Raw genomic sequence first — 24,177 nt, 5'->3', positions numbered from 1 at the left:
GGCCAGAGTAACTATTTTCCTTTATTTTTATACATTTGTATTATTAAATTAATAACTTTAAATTATTAAATGAAATATTTTATTAAATTATTAAAATTTCAGAGTAGACATGGATTCATTTTACATACAAAGATGGAAACCTATTAAAATTACTTGATTTTTAAAAAGGTTTAGCAGTAAGGGACTCCTCATGAGGTCCCAGCCTCCTGGATGAAGTCTGGCCCTTTACTCACTGGTGGCGTACATGGTGGAAAGAGGAAGATCTTCCACCTTTCTTGTTGATCCAGATTCAGGCCTTTCTGAAAAGCTACTAAGGCATTAAGCACAAGGTAACCTGGGGACATGACCATAGTCTTCTTGGTATATAAAATAACTCCAGAGAATGATGCTAGAAATACTAGGTCAGGAAAATTTATCCTCAAATTTTGAATTGTCCTTGATATTAACTTTGGTGCCTAATAACAAATATTTATTTTTTTATCCCACTGACGTTAGTGATTAGTTTTACTTTTTCATTAAAAAGGTTATTCTAGGTTAAAAAAAATAGACTTTTAAGAACATGATTTTGTCTAGAGGAAAATTTTCATTAAAGATGGGGAAACTACAGTTGACGTATTAGTGTTCCTTCAACTTTGTGTCAGCGGAATTCTTTAAGCAGTAATGAAGGTGGTAGAGATACTGTCGAGGCGACAGTAAAACCGTGTAGACAATGAGGTGATGCTCCTCAAGTCATACTGAGAATGTGTGTCAATTGAGGTTAACTTTGGTGTGCAAAAAAGTTTATATTTTGGTGCTTTTGGATTGAATAATTATCAAAGGATAATGATTCTGCAAAGGTCAGATAACGTAAATGATGTTTGGATTTTGTCTAACCTAACCTATTTTGTATATTGCGCTGACTAAAAAGGCTTCTTTGAGTCCGTAAGGTATTTTCCAGACCTCATCTCAGGGTTTGAGGAAAAAGTTGTTGAATCATTCTTTGAAAATAAAGACTGATTGTTTAAACTAGGAAATGAGTAACATTGTAAATGTGTGCATATTGCCACCAAGTGGCAGAAAGACAGCATTGTTTGTCATAGTTGCTAGTTAAGAGCCATAGGAAATACTAGAAAATCAAGGCATGTTGTTTCATAGCGTAATCTTTTATAGCAGCTGCTAAACTCTGTGAGCTGGCCACTCGTTAGTCAAACTTTTCACTGTGTGTTTGGTATGTATTGACCAGTTGCCCAAATTCAAATAGTCATTGATTGCTCATGGCATTATAAGGTATATTTTAATTTTTCTTCTGTTAATTAGGTGGCCTTTTTTTTTTAATCCTCACTCGCTTTAATTTCCTTTCTTTTGTCTGTGTTCTTTTGTTGTATTTACGCTTATCTTCTATTTGATGATATTACTACTGAGGTGTAGAAATACAAACCTGACTCATTAGCTATTTCCTAAGGGGTGGCAGTATTGGGCTGTTTAAAATACAATTTCATCAACTCATTATATAGAAATAGTCTCTGTTTAGATCGTATTGGTTTTGTTGTTTTCTTATATCATGACTTCTTGGAATTATAGAGTTGATTAAAAAAAACAAGGCTAGTTCAGAGGCATTTGTGAAGAGTATTCTTTTTTTCTTATTTATTGCATGATTGCAAAGCAGTTTCAATATAGAATCTTGGTCTGAGTTTTAAGTGATAAAGAATAGCTTGTCATCCTAATTTTATACCTTATTTATGCCATTTTATCACAGTACTCTTGAGAAAACCAGCACTTCCCAATCTTGTACAGTTTTAGCCTTTATATTTTTCAGATATGAAATAAAAGTATCCTTTTTAAAAAAATTTTTTTTAAAGATTTTGTTTATTTATTTGACAGAGATCACAAGCAGGCAGAGAGGCAGGCAGAGAGGGAGGGGGAAGCAGGCTCCCCGCTGAGCAGAGAGCCCAATGCGGGTCTTGATCCCAGGACCCTGAGATCATGACCTGAAACGAAGGCAGAGGCTTAACCCACTGAGCCACCCAGGTGCCCCTAAAAGTTATCTTTTATGATAACTTGAGATTTGAATTCCATGTCTGGTACACTCTACTAAAGCACCGCTCTTTGAATTTTATAGCTGGTCAGTTTGCTAAGGAGTCTTAGTATCAGTGTTCAATAGAAAACACTAATAGGAGACAAGTTTCCTAAATTGATGCCTTCTCAACCTCCTGGTAGTGTGCCAGCTAGGTATTTGAGTCTGTTCCATAGTAAGCATTGGGTGGCTCCCAGCATTAGAGGTCAGAAAGATCCCTGGTGTAGGCTTGAATTGAGCCAACTCCTGAACTAGCCGGCTAATCCAGGCATTCCTCCAAACTTGGAGTGACTTGGAGCTGAGCCCACTACCTCGGCTGTGACCTCTGTGTCCATGGCCACAGTGAGAGTATGCAGGCATGAAAGCTGCTCTGCTTCCTTATGGGAAGACTCGAAAGGCTTCTCTCCTTACTCAGCTTGACCTCCTGGTCCTACTTGGTCTACTTCCCCATTATCCAGGCTTCATCTTCTCTTCTCGGCTCCAGCCACACTGCTCTGTGTTTGTATAGACACGGTCCATTTTAGTCCTTCCTACTTTAGAGCTTTTCCACTTGCTCTTGCCTCAGCTGAAATGCTCCCATCCAGCTACCCGTGGTTTTAGATTGTGACTCAGGGTCACCTTTTTAAGGAAGCTCTCCGTGGCCACCCAGGTCTTCTACATTTTAAGTACCCCTTATCTGTTTAATTTTTTCCCCTCAGTATTTATCACCAGCTAACAATATATAAGCCATTTTACACATTTAGGTTTTTTTAATTGTCACTCCTATTAGAGTGTGAATTCCATCAAGACAGGAATTTTTCCCCCCTACTATATTCCCAGTGCCTGATACAGTAGGGATACAGACCAGGGATGTAATAATTTAGGAATTAATGAATGTTACGTAAACCCAGCTCACTTCTTATAAATTAATATAAATTGCTCCTAAAGTAGTCTTTAGAGTTGAGCAAAAAGTGGATATTATATAATTTTGATTCAATTCAGTCAGTATTGTAGTAGGTACTAAGAGGGAAGGCGAACAAGAAGGAGATACTAACTACCTTTAGGAAGGGCTGAGGCCAAATCCAGCCTGGTGTTGTCCATGTGTCCAATATGCACAAGTAGGCACGTGTACACATTTTTTGTTGTTGTTTTATTAAGCCTGTGTGCTGTTGGCCTGCAAAGTGTTAAAAAGCATAAATTTGTCACTGATTTTTTAAAATTGGGAGTCTCATCTAAAATTTGATTTTGAGCATCTGTTGAACTATTGGAGGCTGTGACTCTAGGCCCACGTGCAGGTAGTTTGGCAAAGTGATTGAGAGGGTGTGTACTCACAGGCTTGCTAGTCTCTGTTGTGCCTTATTATCTATCATCTAAGTCACACCAGTGGCTGATTGTCATTGTGTTTAAGATCCTCTTTTTCTTAGAGTGGGCTTAAAAGAATTAAGAAAAAATTTCCTTTATTCATAGCTATACAGCAAGTGGGAATTACCATGAGGGCTGTGTGTTTGAAGAAAGGAGGGAACCTACTTCTTTGAGTAATTACATGATATTCCAACTTACTTAACGTACACCTGGTTCACCCACTATATTACTTACCTGGCTACTATTTGAGGTTACTTAGGTACTATTTGAGTATGGATTTGAGTTTTCGGGCCCCTGGATAAGACATGGTGTAAATGTTTTAAAGTGTACATAAACCAGTGTGTATAACTGAGCAAAAGCAAGTTAAGTTCTCCATAAGGACTGGATTGGTAGTCTGAACTTTAAAATAAGGGCCTTGACCTAGGCTCTGAAATAGACTTTTCTTAATTGCTAGAAATGAGATAGCAGTTGTCTCCTGAATAGCACAGGTTCAATCTTCAGGCTCTACTTCTATGCAGATTTTTTTCAGTTAGTACGGTATAGTCTTACGAATGTATTTTTTTTTTAAAGATTTTATTTATTTGCCAGAGAGAGAGAGAGTACACACAAGCAGGCAGAGAGGCAGGCAGAGAGGCAGGCAGAGTCAGCGAGAGAAGCAGGCTCCCCGCCGAGCAAGGAGCCCAATGCGGGACTTGATCCCAGGACCCCAGGATCATGACCTGAGCCGAAGGCAGCGGCTTAACCAACTGAGCCACCCAGGCATCCCGAATGTATTTTTTTCTTATGATTTTTCTTAGTAATACTTTCTTTGGTCTAGCTTTATTGTAAGAATACAGTATATAATACATACAACATACAAAATATGTGTTGACTATTTATGTTAATGGTAAGACTTCCTGGTCAACAGTAGGCTCTTAGTAAAGTTTGGGGAGAGTCAGACGTTAGACATGGATTTTTTGACTGCATACAGAGTTGGCACCCCTGACCCCCAGAGTGTTCAAGGGTCACCTGTATAAGGAAGTTATTCTAGGTGGGAAGAATTTTTGAAGGCAGGTTTTTGGCAGCTAGCAAAACAAATCCGTTGGTAATGTGAGGTGAAAGGGTACAGTGCATTGTTCTTTCAGTCGTTGACTTGCACCAGGTGTTCAGGGTATAAAATACATAAAACATAGGAATTCAGTGTCCATTTTCCTTTTAATTCTTCTACTTTTATTATTATTTTGGAAGTTTCTACTTCAGATATTGCTCTAATTCTTTTTTCCAGGTTAATTACCAAATAAAGTTAAGTGTAATAGCTATAACTATAATGCCATCAATTAATAATATGTCATTTTAAGTAAATCTTAAGTAATAATTACAGATTCTTTCGTGGTGTATCATCTTCTGCAACCCTTTAGGCTTTGTTGGATTTACTGAATTCCAGTAGTTCAGAATTCTGAGCTCCATTAAAATGAAAGGAATGCTCCCTGCTCAAAGAAGTATCTGTTGTAATTGAGTGCATAATTCGAGTACAGACAAACCTGCACTGAACAAGTGTAGTCTTTGTGAAAGCCTTGATTTCTGCGCTCTGTACATGACTATTTGCATTACAGAAGGCTTCACCAGAATGTTTCATTAGGAGATTATTTAACTCAGTTCAGTATAATTTTGTATTCATATGTTCGAAGAAAAGAAATGCTTTCTTAAATCTAATAGCATTGTTTGTTTTTGTATTTGTGTGGTGTGTATATGTGTGTGTTTCCCCCATTGGTTCAGGTTTTTTTGCCCTCCTCCTTGTGTGTATCTTATGGGCAGTGGATGGAAGAAAAAAAAAGAACAAATGGAACGGGATGGTTGTTCTGAACAAGAGTCTCAACCATGTGCATTTATTGGAATAGGAAATAGTGACCAAGAAATGCAGCAGCTGAACTTGGAAGGAAAGGTAAATTAAAACTATGTTGATTCTCTTAAATGACACGATGGTACCAACGTGTGTAGTTTCCTTATTTGTTTTTGTGGTAATGATTTTTTTTCTTTTATGGCTTTCGGTAGTGATTTTCTGAAACACCACCCACCAGAGATAAACTTCTCAAATAGCTGTGGGGTAGTTGTGAGCTGTGGACATCCAAAGGTAGCCCATAGTAAGCTTCCACAGCTTGGGGGCAGTTTTAGCAGGCTGTAAATCAGGTTTCCATTGGAAGCCAATAAAAAAATTAAGGAGGCTAATCTGTCATGTGACTGACGGGGGAGACCTGATACTCAACAGTGAAAACACATAGCTCAATAATATTTTACTCTCTCTTAATCTTAGTCTTATACGAGAAGCAAAGTGATAGAGATTAGTTCTTAGAAGTATTTATCTGTGTTTATAAAGTTCATAAATGTTCTACTTAGCTTCTGTGTGGAGCAAAATTACAATAGACAAGAACAGCCACAATAAGCTTGAGTCAAACTTTTAGGGATTTTCTTTAATTTGTTAGGGAATGGAATTTATGTATTAGTTTTACTAATTATATTTTATGAAATTAGAAAGTAATCGTTTCAGTCTATACCTTTAGTGTTCAGAAATAGTTCTTATTGACTTAGCGTTTAACTATTATTTTGTTTTCCCTTGATATTAAAATTTGAAAAATAGTTCTCAACGATCACATGAGTGTCTTAAAATAGTATGTAGGAAGCTATTTCCACATTCATTAAGTCTTCACTGAATATCTTAGTGTTTGCTATGTTGCAGTTGGCAGTATGGATGGGACTGGCAGGTAACATTGTGAGGAGCTAGGAGATTTGTACACTCCAGTTCAGTTTTAGTCATTTTACAGATAATAACGCAGAGCGTGCCCCAGGATGCCTTAATAACAACTACCTTCAAATATTTTTATGACATTTGTATCTTTATAATTTTTACCAGTAAGCCTTGTCACGTAGGTATTTTTTAATTAGGTTTGCAGTAAAACATTACAATAAAGGTGGTTTCATTTTAAAAAGAAAGTAGAGCCATAAGAGATATTTCTTTTTTTTTTTTTTTTAAGATTTTATTTATTTGACAGACAGCGATCACAAGCAGGCAGAGAGAGAGGAATCAGACTCCCTGCTGAGCAGAGAGCCGAAGTGGGGCTCGATCCCAGGACTCTGGGGTCACGACCTGAGCTGAAGGCAGTCTTTAACCCACTGAGCCACCCAGGTGCCCCGCATAAGAAATATTTCTAAGTTATGACCCTTGAGCCCCAAAGTATGTATTTAAGTGATAGGCTGATCCGAAAGGCCTTAGCTGTGTCTCACCTATTTTCCTGTTCTTTAGAAAGTCTCAGTTACTCGTCTCCAAGCTGTGCATTTAGATACATGGTGCTATGAAGTGACTACTTAGGTAGGGAGTGAGAAGCCAGGGATTGTAGCTACCAGTGTATATGACTGTTAACTGAATTTCATTGCCTGCTTTAACCAATTCCAGCTTCCAGCATTTTAGGGGAAGTAATACCAAACAAACACACCTCACTTGCCTTTTCCAGCATCATGGTTTGGTAGATCTTTCTTCAACTTACACCGCTATATTCTTTCTCCAAGCCCTAAAAATTCATACAAGATGAAAAAAATACCTGAAAGCATGAGTGTTAACTAGTATTTAAAGCATCTACTAATGGGATGGTATAATGTCTATAAGCCACATTTACCTGTTAATATTAGTTTTAATGAAAAATGCTATTAGAGAAGTCTTACTTACTTTATATAAAATAAGACTTGTTGAGAGTTGGTGGAAGGAACATCCTATATACTTGGAGCCTAAAGGTATATGAACATGGTAGGTATGGGCCCAGGTAGGCAAAGATGGCCTGAGCAGTGTGACACTGAGCTTCAGAGAGAAGCCCTTTGCTCTTGCCTGTCTCTTTTCACTTCAACTCATTTAAGATAATACTCTTTTCTTTTCAATAGTCTCCTCATTGAATGGTTCAATTAGTCCTTATTCAAAAAGAAGGGATATTTGTTTTGCACTATTGGGTATTTGTACTTAATATTCATTACAGTAAAGTTCTGGTATATTTAGCATTAAATATGGTCATGACATTTGACTCTGTATTGATAATATTTTGGATCCGAGATTTCACTTAATCCTATTTGAAATTTGTTAAATGTTCATTACCTCAATTTTATATCTTATGTAGTTGGAACTAGGTAAGCTATACAACATGAATTCATCCCTACTTAGCCCATTTGTGTTTTTCTTACTTTCAAAAAATTACATCCCTTACACCTCTCTTGCTAGCACTGTTTGTATAATTCATATATTTCTATAGTACTTTTGTAGTATTATATCTGGTATTTCTCATTTCAGGGCAAATATTTTTACTATGGTCTGAAGATCTTGTCTTTGAACAGTTCTTAAGTTAAATTGTTTATTATTTATAGAAAGGTTTATTTTATGCCATTTTCTATTCTAGAATTTTGTTAACTAATCTAGCCTTTTAGTATGACAAATGTAACTTTAAACTTTACTTGTTTTCCTAAAGCCGTAATACTTTTTTTGAGGAGTGACCCCCTTCCCCTTTTTAATGGGATTTGAGTAGTTTGTGGGCAGTGGTCTTAACAGTTTTTTTTTAAAAGATAGTTGTTCTGATAAAGTTATCCCAGGTATGATTATTTTTTTGTGGATTCAGACTACTCACTTTTGTAAAAAATAGGGATACGTTTTCCTTTTTTTCAAAGGGTTATATGTATGTTCGCTTTTTCCAAACAATAAAACCTTTTGTGTGAAAGTCTTTTTCCCATGAGAATTTAATTGTCTTCATTTAGATACACATTTCATTTTTGCTGCCTGTAACTATTTGCTTTAGTATGTTGATATCTATTTTCCTAGACTTTGTCTTTTATGGTGCAGAACAATTCCAGTTCAGGCTTAATCTAACCTTCAATGCCTTTTATTGTATGGCAGACCTGTAGGTCCTGCCATAGCATATCCGAGCACTTAGAGATCCCTGAGTAGAAGGCGCTGTGTGAGTGCGAAGTACTGTTTTTATTTTTCTTTTTAACTATTACTAACTTTATCTTAATTTTGTCTTCTGCAGAACAAAGCTTCTCAAAGCTTTTACCACACTTCTGAATTTATGAAAACTTAATTTGAGTGAAAAATATTCACATAGCAACTACTTTTTTTAATGTAACTTTGCTATTGAGAAATGAAGTAAACTGCAGTATTATTTTTGTTCTGCTACTAAAATTGCCCGTGATTACAATTTTATTTTATTTCATTTTTTTAAGATTTTTATTTATTTACTTGACAGAGAGAGATCACAAGTAGGCAGAGAGGCAGGCAGAGAGAGGAAGGGAAGCAGGCTCCCTGCCGAGCAGAGAGCCCGACGTGGGGCTCCATCCCAGGACCCTGAGATCATGACCTGAGCCAAAGGCAGAGGCTTTAACCCACTGAGCCACCCAGGCGCCCCTGTGATTACAATTTTAAAAAAATTTAAAACCTAGACTACATTAGCTGTTTCATAAATGAGTGGCATTTTTCCTGATTTTTAGAAGAAACATAATAGACGTTGTCAAAGAATCTTCTTTAGCCTAATTTTAAGGTACAGCATTGATCTTTTAAAAAATACAATACAGATATTTTAAATACTTAAGCTGTGTTTTGAGCATCGTTTACCCAATCTGGAAAAAAAGATCAATAATTTAGTTCCTTGCCTAATTCATACAGATCAGGGGAATAGGAAAGATTTTAGAATTGTCACATATATTTGAGATAGTTGCATCAAGAGTGTCTTTAGCCAGTGCTACAATTACAATATAATTATATTATATATAATATAATAACTATATAATTCTGTCTTTTCAGTTATCAGAATTTATTTTCTGGTAAACTGGCATCATAATTTGCTGCATTTGTTTTCTCTGTTAACTTTCAATCCAGTTTTTTTGTTTTTGTTTCTGTTTGTTTGTTGAGAAACACTGCCTCCAGTATGGAGCTTGATCTCATGTTGATCTCACAACCCTGAGATCAAGAGTTGCATGCTCCTCTGACTGAGCCAGCCAGCCACTCCCTTAGTCCAGTTCTTTTGATGCTATAATATGAATTACCCCACAGGCAAAATCAACCGTTTTTTTTTTGTTTTGTTTTGTTTTTATGAGAAGTTCTTTAAAGTATGCTCCTATCCCTTTCTGGCATAAAATATTTTATAATTATCCTGTTAGTCTAACATTTCGTCAGACTTAAGTGGTTGCTCTAGTGTTCGGCTATATAAAGAAAAATACTGTATGCACTGTTTTCAAAAGGACCACTGCTAAAATCTTTTACAGAATTTTGTTGAATTCTGATAGCCTTATTTGTTTGTTTTCTTTGCAGAAATACAGTCATGGACTATTTTAACTATAAAATTCTATTTTATTTTATTTTTTTTAAATTTTTTTTTTAATATTTTATTTATTTGACAGAGAGAAATCACAACTAGGCAGAGAGGCAGGCAGAGAGAGAGAGAGGAGGAAGCAGGCTCCCTGCGGAGCAGAGAGCCCGATGTAGGGCTCGATCCCAGGACCCTGAGACCATGACCTGAGCCGAAGGCAGAGGCTTTAACCCACTGAGCCACCCAGGCGCCCCTAAAATTCTATTTTAAATATTTACTGCTGTAGCATTGGTAATTTGTGATATAGGCATAGAGCTTTATAAAACAAGAAAAAACTGTGTTTTGAAACAATCTTAGGGTAAAATGGATCACAGCATTAGTATTTGACAGACTTGATAAAGAAAACAGACTGTACTTTGTCTTTCAGTGATTGTTAAAGTTGGTTTTATTAGTTATTCATTGAATTCATGCATTGAAAACTTAGTCTTGGCCATACTGAGATGTAAGTATGTAACCAACAAGGTTTTGGTGCTATTGAAACTTTACTTTTTTTTCACAGAACTATTGCACAGCCAAAACGTTGTACATATCTGACTCAGACAAGAGAAAGCACTTCATGTTGTCTGTAAAGATGTTCTACGGCAACAGCGATGACATCGGTGTGTTCCTCAGCAAGCGGATAAAAGTCATTTCCAAACCTTCCAAAAAGAAGCAGTCGTTGAAAAATGCTGACTGTATGTATGCTTGAGTTTTCTTTTTTTGCCACCAATTCCCATTATAAATTAATAAGACAGATTCAGCTCTTTTTCTTTTTAGTTAAAAAATCACTTTTTGAGAGCAAGTTCATTTTTACCAATTTTTTGTGGCCCTCACTTTATCAGAAACTGTCACACTCGTGTGTATTACTGCTACTTTATGGACGTCTTTTTTGTTTCTTTGTTTGTTTTTTCCTTTAATTGAAGTGAACAAGACCTGGTCTAGGGAAATGGTTCCCAACCAAAATGGGTTCTTCACTGCTCTGCAGAGACATAGGGGAAAATGGGAGTTTTTTCCTTTTGCTGTCAGTGACTGCAGGGGGTGATTGATGGTGGTGGCACTGGGTGTGTTGGGCCAGTGATGCTAAATGTTCTCTTTCTCATTCCATGGAGAATTGATCCACCAAGACTGTCAAAAGCTCCTCTTTGAGAGACACTATTCTCAAATGGGCTTTGGAAGGCCATCCTGCAAACCGAAATAAAACTTATAACATGGTTCTCTGGCAAAGACTCCTGCTCATGAGCAGATTTTTAGACTGCCAAATACAAATGCTGTCTGATTAAATTATGCATTTCAACCCTTACATGCCATTTTCTTAATTCTTTTTATGATGAAAACTTTCAAATTGCTACTACTTTCTCCCTTTACATCAAGTGACCATGCACCTAGCCTCAACAGGTTTTGCCAGTTCTCTTACATTATTTCCATGGCCTCTTCCTTCTATTGATGGCTGGAATATTTTAATGGAAATCTCAGATATCCTGTTGTTTCAACCACCAGTTCTGCAGTAGTGATTCTTAACAGATAGCTTTCTTTTTAAACATCGGTATGCCTAAAAAAGTTGAAGTAGTTCTTTAATGCCATCTGAAAGCCAGTTCACGTGCAGATTTATTACAGTTGTGTTTTTGTGGGGTTTTTTCTTAGCATTTGGCCTGTTCAAACTTGGATCCAAATAAGATCCATACATTTTAATCTGTAACAGTGTATTCTCTCCCCCTCCAACCTCTCTTCCATGTCATTTGTTGAAGAAATGGGGTCATTTTTCCTTCGGAATTTACATATTCTGAATCTGGCTGAGTACATGTGCTTCTGTCATATTTTCAATAAACTGATGGTTAAATTTAAAGACTTTAGAATTAGCTGGTCCTCTGTATGTTCATTTCCTTCAAATCAGAAGTCCTATGATGTCTGATTATCCTACTTCTTGTCCTATTAAGATTTATAGTAAATCAAGCTGTTAGCCTAATCCATCTATTACAGAGTTCCCCAGCAACCTTAACCATTGATAATGGCTACTTCAATCCAGTATTTTATGAAGGGCTTTTTCTGATTCTTTTACTCTTAATTTTTTAGCAGTTTGTTTCAAATATAGTCTGCAGAGGAAAGGCAGGATAAATGCTTGTTTACTAATTTGCAGAATAACAATAGTATTCTTTGAAAGTGCTCAACGAGGTGTTAGGAATTTTGTTTGGTTTGGTTGCTTTTGTTTTGTTTCATTTTGTTCTACTATGAACTTAATGGATTTTTATGTATTGGTTGGTTTTAGTTTTCTCAGTCATTATTACTGTAATCATTTACTTTATATTATAGAAATTTTCAAACATCTTAGACAGTTGCATAATTACATGAAACCTCTTGTGTTCATCGTATGACTTCAGCAATGATCTTAACTGCAGGCCAGTTTTATTTCACCTGTACCCATCTCCTACCCTGCTTTCCTCTGCCTCATTTTAGTTTGATCCAAATCCAGACATCATCTGCAAATATGTATCTCTGATAGAGAGGGGCTTTTGTTTTTTTAATAAAATTACAATACCATGATCACATAAAAACAAATATGTTGTAAAAAACTATTAAAAAATAAAATTTCTTAATCTTGGGGAAGCTGGGTGGGTCAGTTGGTTAAGCATCTGTCTTTGGCTCAGGTCATGGGATCACAATATACAGAGAATTTTATAGTCTGCTTTTCCATTCTCTGGTCTTCTTGGGAGATACTTTCTTTATTAGTGCATTGAGGTACACATTATTCAACTAGGTAAATGACATAATTTATTTACTCAATTTCCTACTGTTGGATATTTATTATTTAAAAAAATAATTTCCCTTTGCTGAACAGCATTGTGTGAAACATACTGTGTAGCTCTCGTTTAAAAATTATTTATGGACATATCTTATATCTTCAGCATGACATTATTAATGAGAGTTACCTTGGCTTTTTTTTTTCCTTAGGGTATCAATTTGTTAGCAGAATCTGTTAATTATTAAGTTATTATGAAGAATAATCATAACTTGCCAAGTACAGGTCCCTTCCCCCAATCACCTAAATAAAAGCTCTTTTTTCTTTGCAGTATGCATTGCCTCAGGAACAAAGGTGGCTCTGTTTAATCGACTTCGATCCCAGACAGTTAGTACCAGATACTTGCATGTAGAAGGAGGTAATTTCCATGCCAGTTCTCAGCAGTGGGGAGCGTTTTACATTCATCTCTGTGAGTACAAAAATGTGTATTTGATACTTTTAGTGTGAAATTTTTAAATTCTTTGATAAAAAGACATACAGATGTATTAGTTTTGTTGTTTTCCTAAGTAGATTAATGAATTCTACAAGGTAATAATTTGATCTCTTTATTCACTCCACCATAGTGGATGATGATGAATCAGAAGGAGAAGAATTTACAGTTCGTGATGGCTACATCCACTACGGACAAACAGTCAAACTTGTGTGCTCCGTTACTGGCATGGCACTCCCAAGATTGGTATGGCTCCACTTTTGCTTTAGTCATATGTGTAGTAAAAATAAAAGATACAGCATTCAAATGTAAAAATACATTTCAGTTTCATGCTTTTTAATTTAAGAACACTTATCAATAATCACTGCTATTCTTTATTTACAGTTATATCCCACTTTATTGTGAAAATTATTTAAGGCTGTTAGCCGTCTTTATGACTACATTCTTGACTTTCTGTTACACTGTCTCTAAATTTTGGTGGAGTTTTCCTTTTTGGTCGTATATCTGAATATGTTCAATAGAGGGCACTAAATAATTACATTATGATTTCTTTCCTTAACTAATACAGATACCCTAATCATTTTCTCTGGTACCTGCTGTATCCCACCACAGGACCAAGTTTTAGAAGCATAGAAATTCTTAACTTCTTTAAAAAATACAAGCATAGTTTTTATTATTTTACTCTCCCACAAGAACATAGATTTATTGAAAATTAAATTATTTTTTCATACTCCGAGAGAGGCATGGTGTTTAGGGCTTTTTGTTCACTAGGATGACTTTAAAACTAAAAATTGCGTTTCTTAGTAAAATGACAACAAGAGTTCAATTTAGTTAAGATGGAGGGGATTTATGAGTAGCCCTGATTCAGGGTCAAGTTGGGGGGACACGGTGTTGGGCTGTATATCCAGTTTATCTCAGAAATATGGTAAATATTGTATCAACAAACTACAAAGCCAGGATAGAGGAGAGAACACCAGTTGGAGTAATCCCTGATGTTTTATGAATGTAGAATTCACCAGACATATACCTTAAGTTATAATGTTTGCACTACCTGTTATCAGATTTCTTACCTTTTCTCAGTAATTAGAAGTGACTAAAGCAAGTTTTTGATGCCAAATACTAGTGAGCATCTTTGGTTTCTTTACTGGTGAGAGATCATTCAGCAGTGTCTATTTCCAAAGAACTCATATGGGGAATAAAATTGAATGAGACATGTCTCATGTTCTCACTGTGCTTATTCTTAGCTAGTGGAGAAACAGTGGAGTACACAAATAACGGTAATCCAGGCAAATTATGACTCTTAAATGATGGGGAAGCATGAGTAGACTTAGACGAAGCTCTAGACTTACATCATTTAAAAGTCAGTTATTTTGGGGCGCCTGGGTGGCTCAGTCAGTTAAGCGGCTGCCTTCAGCTCAGGTCATGATCCCAGGGTCCTGGGATCAAGTACCACATCGGGCTCCCTGCTCAGCAAGAGAGCCTGCTTCTCCCTCTCCCTCTCCCTCTGCCTGCCACTCTGCCTACTTGTGCTCTCTATCTCTCTATCAAATAAATAAATAAAATCTTTTTTTAAAAAAAAGTTATTTCTCTAAAATCCAAACCTCATCAAATTTAAATGTAGCTCAAAGACTTTGGCATTGAATTGAAACATTTTGCTTGAGATTAGTTAGTCTCATGGACTGTGTTAGAAGTTACCTTGCTAAAAGTGTACTGTCTCCCTTTAAACTCAGAAATTGGTGTGGTGTTAGTAGAATGGCAAATATTCTGACTAATAACCAGCAGAGCTAAAAAATGTAAATGACAAAAAATGTTGACTTCAGAAAGATTGGGACTGTTACACAATTGTGGCTTAAAGAAAAATCTTTGAATACTGAGATGTAAAGTAGTAAAGCCAACAATATTGCATGATACTAATAGTACTATTCTAAGTACTTTCACATTTAGTGATTAAATCCTAATAAAACTGAGTAGTTACTTTTAAGGATATTCACTGTGAAGCAAAGTACTGCAGTCCTATGTGCATACATGCATCCTGCAAATAGCCCTGAGTCTTCCATGTACCAGACATTGTCTAGATGCTAGAGATACATTGGTGAGCAAGATAGGCTTTCTGTCCTCATGGAGCTTACATTTTGTTAGGGAGATGGACAAACATCAGCTAAAGAAATACCCATATTAATATATTAAAGGTTAAAACAGATGATATGAAAATAAGCTAAAACAGGATAAAGAGAGACTGGGAGTGCTTTGAGGGGTCAGAGAAATCTTTGCAGTGGGGATATTTGAACAGAGACCAGAATGAAGTTAGGAACTACGAACTGTGAAGAACATTTCAGACAAACAGCATGAGCACAGAAAGAACTTAGGAGAGAAAGGAGAGAATATGAGACAAATAATAAAGAAGTAATAAAGAAGCCAGGGGAAGAATGGAGGGAGTGAGCGACAAGAATTGAGATATTGTCTACATATGGTAGGAGGACACTAGAGGGTATTAAACAGGGCATGATGGCTGTTCATGCTTAGAAGGGTAATTGCGGCTGCTCTGTGAAGAGAACGTGGGGTGTAGCAGTGGGAGCAGAGAGACAAAGCTTGTGCTTCTGTTGTAACTCAAGCAAGCGTTGATGGTTGTGGTGGCATGTTAGACCAGGATTGTAGTGGTAAGGTGATGAGAGATGACAGATTTGTGTGAGAGGAGACCTAATAGAATTTGTTGACAGATTGGAAGATTGGGTGTAGGAGAGAACAAGGAGTCAAGGTGACTCCAGAGTTTTTAGATTGAGTGAATGGTGGTGGTGTTTATTGAGCTGTGAGTTAGAGGAGAATCACTAGTAGAAGGAAATTTAAAATCTGGGGGGTTTTTTTGATACCTTATTTTTTTAAGATTTTATTTATTTGTCAGGTAGAAGAGAGCATAAGCAGGGGGAGCGGCGTGCAGAGAGAGAGGGAGAGGCAGGCTCCCTGCTGAGCAAGGAGCCTAATATGGGACTTGATCCCAGGACCCTGATATCATGTCCTGAGCTGAAGGCAGACACTTAATTGACTGAGCCACCCAGGTGTCACAAAAATCTGGGTTTTGTTGAAGTCTGAGGTAGCCTATTAAACATCTTTTTTTTTTTTTTTAAGATTTTATTTATTTACTTGACAGGGAGATCACAAGTTGACAGAGAGATCACAAGTAGGCAGAGAGAGTGGGGGAAGCAGGCTCTGTGCTGAGCAGAGTCTGATGCAGGGCTCGATCCCAGGACCCTGAGATCATGACCTGAGCCGAAGGCAGAGGCTTAATCCCCTGAGCCACCCAGGCGCCCTGACTATTAAACATCTTAAGTGGAACTGTTGAGTCAGTAGTTAAATGTACAAGTTGAATGCCATAGGAGAGAAGTTAGGACTGGAGATACAACTTTAGGAGTTGCCAACCTCTAAATAGTACAGAATGAGGATAGAGAGAGGAGAAGGGGTCCAAGGACTCGGCTCTGGTACACTCTGAAGGCCAGTTAGAGTAGGGCTGACCCCAAAAGGAGGATGTTTTTGTTAGTGCCTCTGAGAAAGCTAGTAATGTGAGGACAGATGCCTCCTGATGCCCACAGATTCATCTCTCCAGAAGTCCTTGGTGGCCCTCGACAAGGGCAGTTGTAGGGACTTTGAGACAAAAAGCTGGAGTTTACTTCAGGAGATTGGACAGTGAGGAGGAAGAAGAGGTTGCCATAAAGGGGAGCTAAGAAATGGAGTGGAGAGGGTAGGAGAGGGACACGTAGTCAAGGAAGAATTTTCTTTACTTTCGATTTTAGATGAGAAATAGTTCTATAGTATATTTGTATGCTTTGGGGAGTGATCATCTTCATAATCATCAAACACTTAGTGATTACCTTCTGTGGTCTAAGTGGCATCTCAGACTTGATAGGATTCCCTTTCAGTATCTGTATGCTTTTTGTGCCAGCCAACCAGCCATGGAATCACACACTGGTCCTTCAGCTTCTAGCCAGGTGATACGAGCAAGTTACCTGGCTTCTCTGAGCCCACTTCCTAATCTGGAAAGTGATACTTCAGGTTTTTAAAACAGATACATTAACTAATGGACTGCCCTGACTAGCATACTCACAGTGGTCTTTAGAGACAGTTTTTCCTTTGATGTCTTATATATTATTGGAAAAGTCAACTGAACTTGCTGCACAAAATATGGTCCATTGGCTGGTAGGATTAACATCAGCTGTCAGTTTGTTAGAAATGCAGACTGTTGGGCCCCCATGAGATCTGTGGTATTCGAACAAGACCAGATTTTTATGCACATCAAAGTTCGAAAAGCAGTGATCTGGAAAACAAGTGTCTGCCCGCCCTGTTTTTCAGGTGTTCATGGAAGATGGTAACAGCTTCCACATTCTACCAGGCTTGTGATCTAAAAGTATTTTTACACCTCGCCTTATTGCTTCTCAATGTTTCTCCACATGTGATGACCTCTTCTTTTCTAATTATTGAAATACAGATAATTAGGAAGGTTGATAAGCAGACCGCATTACTGGATGCAGATGACCCTGTGTCACAACTCCATAAATGTGCGTTTTACCTTAAGGATACAGAAAGAATGTACTTGTGCCTTTCTCAAGAAAGAATAATCCAGTTTCAGGTATGTTTTAAAATTATTGGTAAAAAATTATGTGCCATCTTTTCGTTAGCAGCATAGAGACCCAGAACTTGTTTAATGTTAATTGTGCCCAAGTACGTGAATCTGTTTTCAGATATTTATCTCAAGTCCAAAGGTTCTTAACCTACACAATCCTGAGACATGGCAGTCACTATACCTCAAGGAAGAACTTGGAACTATAAAAGTATTCTTGACCATCTAGGTCTGGGAATCAAAAAGTTCCTTAGATCTTCCAGAAGTAGATTTTGGGTATTGGGTGAATCCCCTGAAACTGCGTGAAGACATTGTAGATAGATACATGCATGTTTTGGGGGAGGGGTCAGAATTATCTGATTTACATTGGGGTCTTCCTAGATAGTAATGACAAGATGTTTTGAAAGCCGATTTTTCACTACATTCACTCAGAAGTCTTTCATGAGGACATCTATGACATGGGCAGATGATTTCATAGGAAAGTTCTACTTTCATGTGAAACTCACTTGTAAACATCTGAAGGCCATGTGCAGCCATTCTTCTCCTCAGCTCAGAGCGGATGGGCTGGTCTGGGTGTCTCAAGGTAGGGGTAGGGGGATGCCAGTTCACATCTCGGTTCCCTCCTGCTGTAAGTGCATGAGTTTCTAACTGTTCTTTAAGGTTGAGGGGCTCCTAGTCTCTCTCTCAGGGATCTGAGTTTTAAGTAGCTATTTACATTGCGAATACTGATCTTTTATTAAAGAAATTGTACAGATATTGGTGTCCTCTCAAATGGTTATTATGGAAGGTATATAATATGTCACTGATATATTTCATATTCTAATAAAAACTGCTGAATGTGAGGTTGCCATATTAAATATTCTGTGTTTATTTAGGGACTGGCAAAGCACCGTGTTTGGGAAGTTCATACATTTGTACTGAACTCTCTCCCTGTTAATTCCAGTATATGAGTGCTACCTTGTTAAAATTGTCTTATACTGCAATGTATATAAAAATCCATTTCTAAACATTCTTTCTTCATAAGGCCACTCCATGCCCAAAAGAACCAAATAAAGAGATGATAAATGATGGAGCTTCCTGGACAATCATTAGTACAGATAAGGCAGAGTATACATTTTATGAGGGGATGGGCCCTGTCCTTGCCCCAGTCACCCCTGTGCCTGTTGTAGAAAGTCTTCAGGTAAGTCCACTTACTAACAAGTTGACTTTTAGCTTTTTGTAACTGCTCCCAGCTCTGACTAGGTGTGATTTTTATTTCACAGTAAATTTGATTTTTCTCCAAATCTTGTGATTTGGGGATGTTGTTAATACATCATTTGTTGATTAAAAAGAAAAAAAAAGAGCACACTTTTATACAAGAAAATTTAAGTTTAAATCTACTTGTATATTACATTGAGATGTGATTAGCTCACTTTGTCTTTATAATCATGTTGTTATTTATCTATTTTTAAAGATTTTATTTATTTGTTAAAGAGCAGGGAGCGTGAGCTGGGGGGAGGGGGCAGAAGGAGAGGGAGAGGAAGGCTCCCCACTGAGCAGGGAGCCTGACATGGGGCCTGATCCCAGGACCTTGGGATCATGACCTGAGCCAAAGGCAAATCTTAACTGACTAAGCCACTTAGACTCCCCTCATGTTATTTAAAAAGAAGAGTTTTACTGATTTTTTTCACAAATCACAGTCAAATGAAAAACTAATCTGTGTACTTTAATGAAAAATGAAAAATTTTCTCAACAGTTGTTCTCATTTTCTGTGAATTTCAGTTGAATGGCGGTGGGGACGTAGCAATGCTTGAACTTACAGGACAGAATTTCACTCCAAATTTACGAGTGTGGTTTGGGGATGTAGAAGCTGAAACTATGTACAGGTACTTAATGAAACTTCTTACATCATCTAGAGTTTTTGATGGGTGTGGATACATGAGACTCTTGCTTAATATTGATTGTAATGTAGTAAGCAACCTGTTTTAAGTTCTAGTTCTAAAACGTACATGGCTTCTGAGTGATTTCTGTTTCCCCCTCAGATGTGGAGAGAGTATGCTCTGTGTCGTCCCAGACATTTCTGCATTCCGAGAAGGTTGGAGATGGGTCCGACAGCCAGTCCAGGTTCCAGTAACTTTGGTCCGTAACGATGGAATCATTTATTCCACCAGCCTTACCTTTACCTACACACCAGAACCAGGGCCACGGCCACACTGCAGTGCGGCAGGAGCAATCCTTCGAGCCAATTCAAGCCAAGTGCCCCCCAATGAATCAAACACAAACAGCGAGGGAAGTTACACAAATGTCAGCACAAATTCAACCAGTGTCACATCCTCTGCAGCAACAGTGGTGTCCTAACTACCGTCTTTTTGCTAGGACTTAAACTGACTGGAGTGCCGCAAGATGTTGACAAAAAAAAAAAGAGAGAGAAAGAAAAAGGAAAAAAATGAACAATCTTTTGTGGTTTCTTGGGAAAACTTTTCATACCAGGTGATACTGTTCCAAAACCCCATTACCTGCGAGTGCTGATTGGAAGCGCAGAAGCCACAGTAAAACAGACAAGCAAAACATGGAAATGTGCAAACTGTTGGAAGTTGATTTTTTTTTTTAAGCTGTTCTTTTTGTTTGATTGGGTTTTGTTTGGTTTTGTTTAAATGGGCAAGAAATAGAGATGTGGCTGGAATAAAAGTTAATCAAACTAGAGGACACAAATCTAACATAGTTTTTACGGACCAAGGAACTTGTATAAGCTTTAGCAAAAGGTACATTTTCACCATACCTTTTTTTTTTATATCACAGTATCTAGTACACCTTTGTTACCAAATAGGTTGTTCTCCTTCCCGCCTCCTTTTGAGCTTTCACTCTTCATTACATTCAAGTTCCAAGCCTGACCACACTTGTTTATTCTAATTACCATATTCTTCCAGGTATTTTGTTTTGTTTTGTTTTTTAAATTTAAGGCTGGAACTATTCTTTTTTTTTTCTTTTTTCTTTTTATTTGTTTTTTTTTTTTTTTAAGCTGATGTCTTATGAATTTTCATGAGTCGAAATTGTTTTGATTTCAGCAAGTCAGATCTTTTAAAGGCCCGCATATTTTTTTTTAAGATTATATGAAGTCTGTGCAAAAGCTTTAAAAAAAAAAAATGCCTCTGCCTTGCCTGCAGTACATGCAATGTACATGAACTTCGTCTCTGTTCACAGACGCTGTCCCGTAGTTATTTCCTTGTTTTCCTTTTTTTTTTTTTTAAGGTATTTATAGTGGTATTCCAAGAGGGTCTAACATTTATGTGGAATTAAATGTGGCCATTTAGTCTTTAAGGAATTAATGGCACAGAACATGTTGGGTATTTGAAGTGTTCTCTCCCATTTTCCCATGCATAAATGTATCTCCGTGTTCCAAGATTTGTTCAGGTCCCTTCCCCCATGCCCCCTTCCCAATTCCCTGATCTTGTACATAACTTGTATTATGTGTAAGTTAAACATTTTATTTTGAGCTTGGAATGTTCCCAGTGATTTCGTTCAGCAGGGTGTTTTCTGCCTTGTTGGCATATGACAAAAAAAAAAAAAAAAAAAAAGAAAAAGAAAGAAATATCATGAGATGTATTTGCTACCAGTTGGTAGATGGTGCCCTTATTGTATAACGAGGAAAATCTCAGCAAAAGCATGTGTTTGTTTACTTTTTCTTTCTTTTTTTTTTTTTTTTGGTAGCCTAGGTCAAAACATCATTGTAACCTTAAAACAAGATGCTTTTATTAGATGACCAACTAAAATAGCTTGGAAGACAGTACTTTAGAACAGATAGTTGTGCGATTATAAAACTGCAAATGTAATTTATCTTTCCATATTTCTCTGCCTTTCTTAGTCTTCTCTTTCCCAGTACTGAGTGTCCCCACAAATGTCTCCTACTCAAAACATTTCTTTTCCATTCAGTTAAGATGTAGTAGCATTCAGGATTGTGTGTTGGCTTCACCAGTTTCACATTGCTTCAATTCCTGTGCTTCGGTTATGCCTTTGTTCAGTTTCTTAGAAATTGCAGCCAACTCATTGGGCTACATTTAGTACAGGAACCATGTGTGTAACTTATAGGACACAGTCTAGTAATACAATCATCCTTCTTAGAGTTAAAAACTACCTCTAGAATGTGGTAAGCTTTTACTGTCCCATGAAACAGGAGCCACAAGTACCTTACGAATGCAAGATTAACTTCCTGCAGTGTTTCCAGACAGAACATTGTCTTTTCTGGTGTCCTGGGCGATTTTGAAAACATTTTCATTGGAAGGCTTTTTAAACATTTTATTAGTAGCTTTTTTTAAGTCACTCCAGCTTTGCTGTCTTCATCACTCATTCTTTTGCTCAGACTATGTCATTGTAAATAACGACTCCTAACCTCTCTAAATCACTTTTTCCTCAGTTTTCAAGGGGGAAGTCATTTGTAAAACACATTAGTGGTTAAATCAAAGTTTATGGTTTTATCTTACTGCAAGCCTTGTTAATTACTCACAGGCTGCGTTATTCTCTCTATATAGCCTTCTCTTCAGATCTGCTCCAGTCACTAGCTTCTCCTGTAAGCTAACCCTGCCTCACACTTTAAATCTGTTTCAGTGATCAAGGGCAGAATTGTGGCCTTATCTTTCTTTATTTAACTGTTTACTAGCTTCTCCTTGCAAACTTGCTTATTTCTGAGTAGTATTTATTCTTCTATGTTGTGTCACAGAAGTAGTCTTTACACAGTGCTTTTTGTTCGGAGTGTGGAAATATTTTCAGTGCCGCTTTCCTTTGAATGGGCCACAAGTTTCCTCCTCTTCCCGGATTTGGTATTTAGTTATGAAACTGTGTTAAATTAACTGGTAACAGATGAGATATTTTAGAAGAACAAACGATTCCTTACCTACCTTTGCAGCTCAAATTAATTTTTCAAGTTTATGGCTTTATTAAAAATGAACTTCGCTTTTTTACTATTTAATTATACCTTATTTTGGCTCGTTGTTTCTTTTAATAAGATGATTTTGAAATATTAGACTGTAAAGCCTTTTCCTGTTTGTTTTTTGTTTGTTTGAAAAGTCCAAGAATGTACTTATACAGGCATTTCCCTTGCTGTTTTATGCCATTATGCATACCACAAACTAAAGACTGAAATGATTTGTCTGTTGTAGCTTCTTTTTTATCAGTAGTTCTTCTGTCAGCTGCTTTAAAAAAAGTCTTCATGGATTTGTGAATCATTTTCAGTGTGTAATTTATAGGAGCCTTGTCCTCTGGTTATAGAAGAACTCAGCCCCTCCTCCAATGGCATTATTAGAGATGCTGGTCCTTTTTCCACATAATGACTCTCTTAGAAAGGTGAACGCTTCAGTTAAAGTAGAGAACTGTTGAGTTTGGGGTTTCGTTTTTGTTTTTTAATTCTGTTTTAGAAGCGTGTCTTCTGCTCTCATGAGCTATGCAATTTCTAAAAATATGCTAGAAATTGAGTCTGTGATCTGGTATGTTTTCATTATTTCCATTGAATTGATCACATAGATTGGGAAGGCAAGTTAAAGACTTAAATGTAGAATGCCGTTTTGACTTTGGATGATTTCAGAATTGAACACTAGGATAATGTTTAACCTGCTGCTGACTTTTCTTCAACTGTGGCAACTAAAGGCATCCTCATTTATATGTTAGTGAAATATTTATCACTCTTCTGCACAGACTTCTTTGCGATCATAACTGGTTAGTTTTTGTGTGTTTTTTTAACAAAACTGGTACCATCTGTGCCCTCACAGAATATTCCCAATGCAATTTCTGAGAACTAAACTCGTCATGTTTAACCAGATAATCCATGGGGGGAGGGGTTCCTTTTTTAAACAAAATGCTTTTCAATTATTAACCAAGTTACTTACTTCTGATTTCAAAAGCAGCTGTGTTTTCTGATGAGTACTGAACAAATGTGTGTATTTTCTGTGCCAGACTTTTGACTTTGTTTTCAAGCACTGTAATGTGGGATGAATGGTTAGAAACAATAATATATTAGGGTTTCTATTTAACCCTTTCAGGACTGAACTGTATCTCCTTTTATTAATTTTTCCCTGTGTTGTGATAAATGTTTGCCAGCATTCAGTACTGTGTTGGTCCAGATGTAGGTTTATATGCTCATTTTTAGCTTATTTCTTGTACCTTGCAGCATGCTCTACGCATTCAGTCCTTAAGGGGTTTATTTTACAAACTGTGCGCCTGTAAGGTTTATTAGCAATAAGATAGAAAATTGAGCAAGTTTATACCATAATTTTGTAGAAAAAGGAATCTGCTCAGTTCCATATTTCATCCATGAGAAACCTGCAATACAGCAGTTTCAAGGAATAAATAAAAAGGAAATGTAAACCATTGTAAAAGTCTTCTGTCGAATGTGCCTGATGCATGTATGACCTCTTGATTTCAGAACACTTCATAAAGATACAATTAAATTACGTATCACAATTTATGTATTAAAAATCTAGCTTGCTATCTGTATCACATCAGACTGATAGCGATCTGACCTTCCTTTTCAGTGTTTTTAACTATGTCAGGCTTCTCAGAGTTTTAGGGCTTTTCCTCCTGTAAATAAGGAAAGAGGCTCAAGAGGAATATCTCCCAGTTCAGGAATGTATC

General features: G+C 37.0%; 1 protein-coding gene across 4 annotated transcripts in view; it reads left to right on the top strand.

Moving 5' to 3' along the window:
- The window catches only part of RBPJ (recombination signal binding protein for immunoglobulin kappa J region), a 226,110-nt gene extending 202,189 nt beyond the window's left edge, over positions 1-23,921 (top strand). For all 4 annotated transcript variants that reach the window (XM_045997264.1, XM_045997265.1, XM_045997262.1 and 1 more), the window contains 8 exons: positions 5,150-5,315; positions 10,265-10,439; positions 12,810-12,947; positions 13,102-13,214; positions 17,446-17,586; positions 18,602-18,757; positions 19,339-19,442; positions 19,599-23,921. In XM_045997264.1, coding sequence (XP_045853220.1) covers positions 5,150-5,315; positions 10,265-10,439; positions 12,810-12,947; positions 13,102-13,214; positions 17,446-17,586; positions 18,602-18,757; positions 19,339-19,442; positions 19,599-19,914 — 1,309 coding nt within the window. In that variant the 3' untranslated portion in view covers positions 19,915-23,921. The remainder of the gene's footprint in view (positions 1-5,149; positions 5,316-10,264; positions 10,440-12,809; positions 12,948-13,101; positions 13,215-17,445; positions 17,587-18,601; positions 18,758-19,338; positions 19,443-19,598) is intronic.
- Positions 23,922-24,177: the final 256 nt, after the last annotated feature.

Source organism: Meles meles, chromosome 2 (genome assembly GCF_922984935.1).
Source record: "Meles meles chromosome 2, mMelMel3.1 paternal haplotype, whole genome shotgun sequence".
NCBI lineage: Eukaryota > Metazoa > Chordata > Mammalia > Carnivora > Mustelidae > Meles > Meles meles.
Note: the sequence above shows the minus strand (reverse complement) of the source record. Positions and strands in the feature narration are given on the sequence as shown.